The sequence below is a fragment of the Nestor notabilis genome, unplaced genomic scaffold, assembly GCF_000696875.1.
Source record: "Nestor notabilis isolate BGI_N333 unplaced genomic scaffold, ASM69687v1 scaffold15538, whole genome shotgun sequence".
NCBI classification, from domain to species: domain Eukaryota; kingdom Metazoa; phylum Chordata; class Aves; order Psittaciformes; family Psittacidae; genus Nestor; species Nestor notabilis.
The window spans coordinates 272-4,558 of record NW_009939729.1 but is presented as its reverse complement, the minus strand read 5'-3'; the positions used below and the strand labels follow the sequence as shown (position 1 = coordinate 4,558).

Below are 4,287 nucleotides of genomic sequence, written 5' to 3'. Positions count from 1 at the left end.
TCAACTGCTTATGTCAGATCTGTTGTTATCGCAACCCTTCAAGCCCCACATTGGGTGCCAAGAAGGACTGTTGTGGTTAAACACCAGTCAGCAACTAAGTACCACACAACTGCTCCCTCTGCGCTGTGGGATGGGGAGGAGAACCAGAAAAAAAAGGTAGCAACCTTGTGGGTTGAGATAAGAACAGTTTAATAAACAAAGTAAATAATAACAAACACAATAACAATAATATTTTTAAAAGGAAATAAAGAAAACCAAGTAAAAAAACCCCAAGTGTTGCACCATCTGCTGATTGATACCCATCCTGTCCCCAGGCAGTGATCAGTCCCTTCTGGGTAACTCCCCCCAAGTCTGGACATGACTTGCTGTGGTATGGAATACCCCTTTGGCTACTTTGGGTCAGGTGTCCTGTCTCTGCTCCCTCCTGGTTTCTTGTGCCCCTCCTCACTGGCAGAGCATGAGACTGACAAGTCCTTGATCAGGGTAAGCATTACTTAGCAACAACTAAAACACCAGTGTGTTATCAGCACTGTTCTCAGACTAAATCCAAAACACAGCACTGCAGCAGCTACTAGTAAGAAAATTAACTCTATCCCAGTCAAAACCAGGGCACAAGGGATCCCTTTCATTCCCTTCAGCCACAGGTTTCCTGATGTTACCCAGAACATTATCAAGCTTGCTATTTTGTGTTGTCTTGTTTAATTTTGAACAATAGTAGCGAAATACTGAAAACTGGCACAGTCATTTACTCTTACTACCATTCTACTACTCTAGGTTTGTTTATTTTATAAAAAGATGCATTCCCAGGCCTATGAATTTGGAATATAAATTTAATATTGTGGGGTTTAATGTGTGCTCTGGTCTCTTGCAGGAAATGGCCCCTTTCCAGGCATTATTGACCTGTATGGTGTTGGAGGAGGACTCCTCGAATACAGGGCATGCCTGCTGGCCAACTATGGCTTTGCTGTGCTGGCTCTGGCTTACTATGGCTATGAAGATCTCCCCAGAAACATGAAGGAACTCCACCTGGAATATTTTGAAGAAGCCGTAAACTATATGTTACAACACACCCAGGTTGGTTTGTTCATTGACACTCTGTCACTAGAGGGAACTCGTTAGTCAGGTCCTGTCAGACTGCAGGTGCATCAGAGCTGCTGTACTTAAAATAGCACCTTCTTTCTAGTTGGCTGTAATTAATTTGTTTTGTATCTTTAACTCCCATTACAATGGTTCTCTAGTAGATTATTCCAATTCTTCCTCTTGAACTGCCCAAGTGACATAGTGACATATAGGTCACATACTAGTAATTTCTGCTTCATTCAACCCAGTGTTGTAACTAGGATGGTAGTTGTCTGGAGGCTTACTGGATTTCCAGTGGGGCTTTTAGGTTTATGCTCTGTAGAATGTCCTTCAGAACTAAATATCCTTTTCAGTTGTGGAGCACATGACAACCTTCTATGATCCAGGTCTCAAGGAAGTCCACCAGTACACATTTGTTGCTGTCTATTATATAAGCTGCTAAAATTACTCCAAATCTTGCTTTTGGTGAGTGTGGGGTTTAATAGCTAGTTGTGAACTTGGGGATCCTTCTAAGCCGACACCTCGTGGAAGAGAACACTGCTCAATTTTGCGTTTCCTTCCAAACAGCTGTGCATGACAGTAACTAGAATTGCACAAGGCAACACCTGCTTTCTCTGTAGAAATCGAAATAAATACCTTCCTTGACCTTGGAAAGATAAGCAGTTGTTAAAGGTCTTGGCTGCTTTTCAGTTACCCTAACCCTAACTGCTCGTGCCACCTCTCTGTCCAAAACACTCTGAAAAATGCTTCCCACACCCCTTTTTTTTCCCCGAGAGCAGTACCATAGCCTTCCATTAACCTCCACTGACACCCTCACCATATTTTTAACATGTTGCAAAGTTTCAGCTGTGTTTTCTAATTTCTCCCTTCCCATGCTTCAGTCAGTGGGTTTGGAGGCTATTACACTGGTGATAAGACACAGAAGGTATTAAATTTTGGTGCTGTCTTAGAGCCCCTTTTACCTCCAAGGGTCTTTGTATATTGGAGCAGTTGTGATACTAGCTAACCTTCCAATACCCTTAGAGGGTTTTGGCAGCCAGTAAGATCATATAGTCTTCCCATTCTAGTTATTTTTTATGTGTAAAAGAAAACGAAGGTAACCTATTTTAGATTTGACTCCAGGGGACTGTACAACTCGCTTAGAAAAATGTGTTTAGTAGGTTATATTTTTTTAAGATACATTTTAATGAGTAAGTTACCTCACATACTTCCCTTTCACTGTGAGTTAAACACTGAGCGTACTAGACAAACAGGAGATGGCTGATGTGGAGTCTGCTACCCCACATTAGCTTCTTAATAGGTGACTCAAAGACAGTGGTTGACTAGAGAAATATGTTATCATAATTGATGACAGTATCATAGTCATTGCTGATGCTGAGTGTTTTGCACTGATAGAAAGTATTTGTAGAAGAGGCCTCCCCAGCACCTTCCCTCTTCTTCCCTGAACTGCTGTATAAGCCAAGTGAATCTGGGGTTGCACACTGTATGCTTTTTGCAAGCACAGCTGTACCCTCTGCATATGCTTCAGCACTGAGCCTTGTAGATTTGTTAATGTGTGCTGCAGTCTCAGCAGGGATGATGATTGTAAGTCAAGCACAGAACAGTGCTCCAGGGTCCCTCAGATATGGGCGCTGCACACAGGACCTTAGATGCCTGTACCTGGGGTCCAGATTTAGGACAGACACGGCTGTGGACGTGGCAACATTTTAAAGAAGTGGCATGCCATGCCTCATTGCTTGTGGTTTCTCTTCTCTCTCTTCCAGGTTAAAGGTCCAGGGATTGGGTTGCTTGGAATCTCCAAGGGGGGTGAGCTGTGTATCTCCATGGCCTCCTTCCTAAAGGGTATCACGGCCACTGCTCTTATCAACGGCTCAGTGGCAAATGTGGGCGCAGTGCTCCGCTACAAGGACATGACCATTCCACCCCTTGGTCTCCATCCAGAACGCATCAAGATCACCAAGTCTGGGATTGCTGATATTGTCGATGCCCTGAACAACCCACTGGAAGAGCCTGGCCGCCAAAGCTTTATCCCTTTGGAGAAGGCTGAGTGTCACTTCTTGTTCATTGTTGGCCAAGATGATCACAACTGGAAAAGTGAATTCTTTGCAGATGTGGCGAGCAAACATTTGCAAGCTCATGGGAAGGAAAAGCCTGAGATAGTCTGCTATCCTGGAGCAGGGCACTACATTGAACCCCCTTTTTTCCCGATGTGTGCCGCCTCAATGCACCTGATGGTTGGCAAGCCTGTGATTTGGGGAGGGGAGCCCAAGGCACACTGTGAGGCACAGGTAGATGCTTGGCAGCAGATCCAAGCTTTCTTCTGCAAACACCTCATGGGCAAGACACCTGGAACATCCAGTAAGCTATGATGTGAGTTAGGGTACTTTACAGATGAAAAGTCTGGTGTTTCAAATTTGTTTCGTCAAATGCCTCTGAAGAAGAACAAAGAACATCAGAGAATAAGCTGTTGGGTTTCTTGGGGGATGATAGTAAGCAAAGGCATGAGGGCTCCTTCCTTTTAACACCCTTCTCTAATGTCGGTTAGACGTCTTGGCTCCCTGTTAGGTGTAGTATGGGATTACAAGCTGTAGAAAAATGATGGTAGTAAGGCTGGATCTGCTTTGAATGTTAATTTAAGTGAAAGGTAACTCATTTAGGCTGAGAACTTGGATGAAAATTTGCCTTCAAAAGAAACATAAATGAGACATTTGTACAGTTTTGGAAAGTTCGTAAGCATGAAGAAACAATAGAATTGGACCCACTGGTAGTCATATGTGGAGCTGCTGGTGGGCGTCTCCTCAGCAAGGCAGGATATCCCTGCATAGGTCCATAGCACTGCAGGAGGGCACTTTCTCCCTGTCGGTGCATTCCCTTCATGCTTCCACAGCTGCCGTCTTGTAAGCACTGATAGAAATAGCAAGTCTTTGAAGCTGGCATAGCAGCTCCATGGGGCAGTTTCACCTCGACATGGAGTAGCGCCATGCAGGCAGGTTTGTGGGGCTAAGCTGTGCGTGGGGAGCGGGTTGAGGCGAGGGTAGCTGTGGCAGGCACTGGTCTCCGTCCCGCCAGGCTCCACAGGCCACATTCCCTGAGGAATGGGGGCCAGCGGAGCGCTTCCTACCCCCTGCCTGGGGATATCCCGTAACGCCTGGCACCCGAGCGCAAGTCTGAGACGAGAAGCACGGAATGGCACCCGTGGGGCGCCGG

General features: G+C 45.5%; 1 protein-coding gene across 1 annotated transcript; it reads left to right on the top strand.

The window, feature by feature from the left end:
• Positions 1-871: 871 nt before the first annotated feature.
• Positions 872-3,449, top strand: LOC104409970 (acyl-coenzyme A thioesterase 1-like; the record flags this gene model as incomplete). The annotated part of the gene is made up of 2 exons (XM_010020014.1): positions 872-1,074; positions 2,844-3,449. Coding segments are annotated over 2 exons (809 nt in total), but the record flags the coding sequence as incomplete, so codon positions are not given.
• Positions 3,450-4,287: the final 838 nt, after the last annotated feature.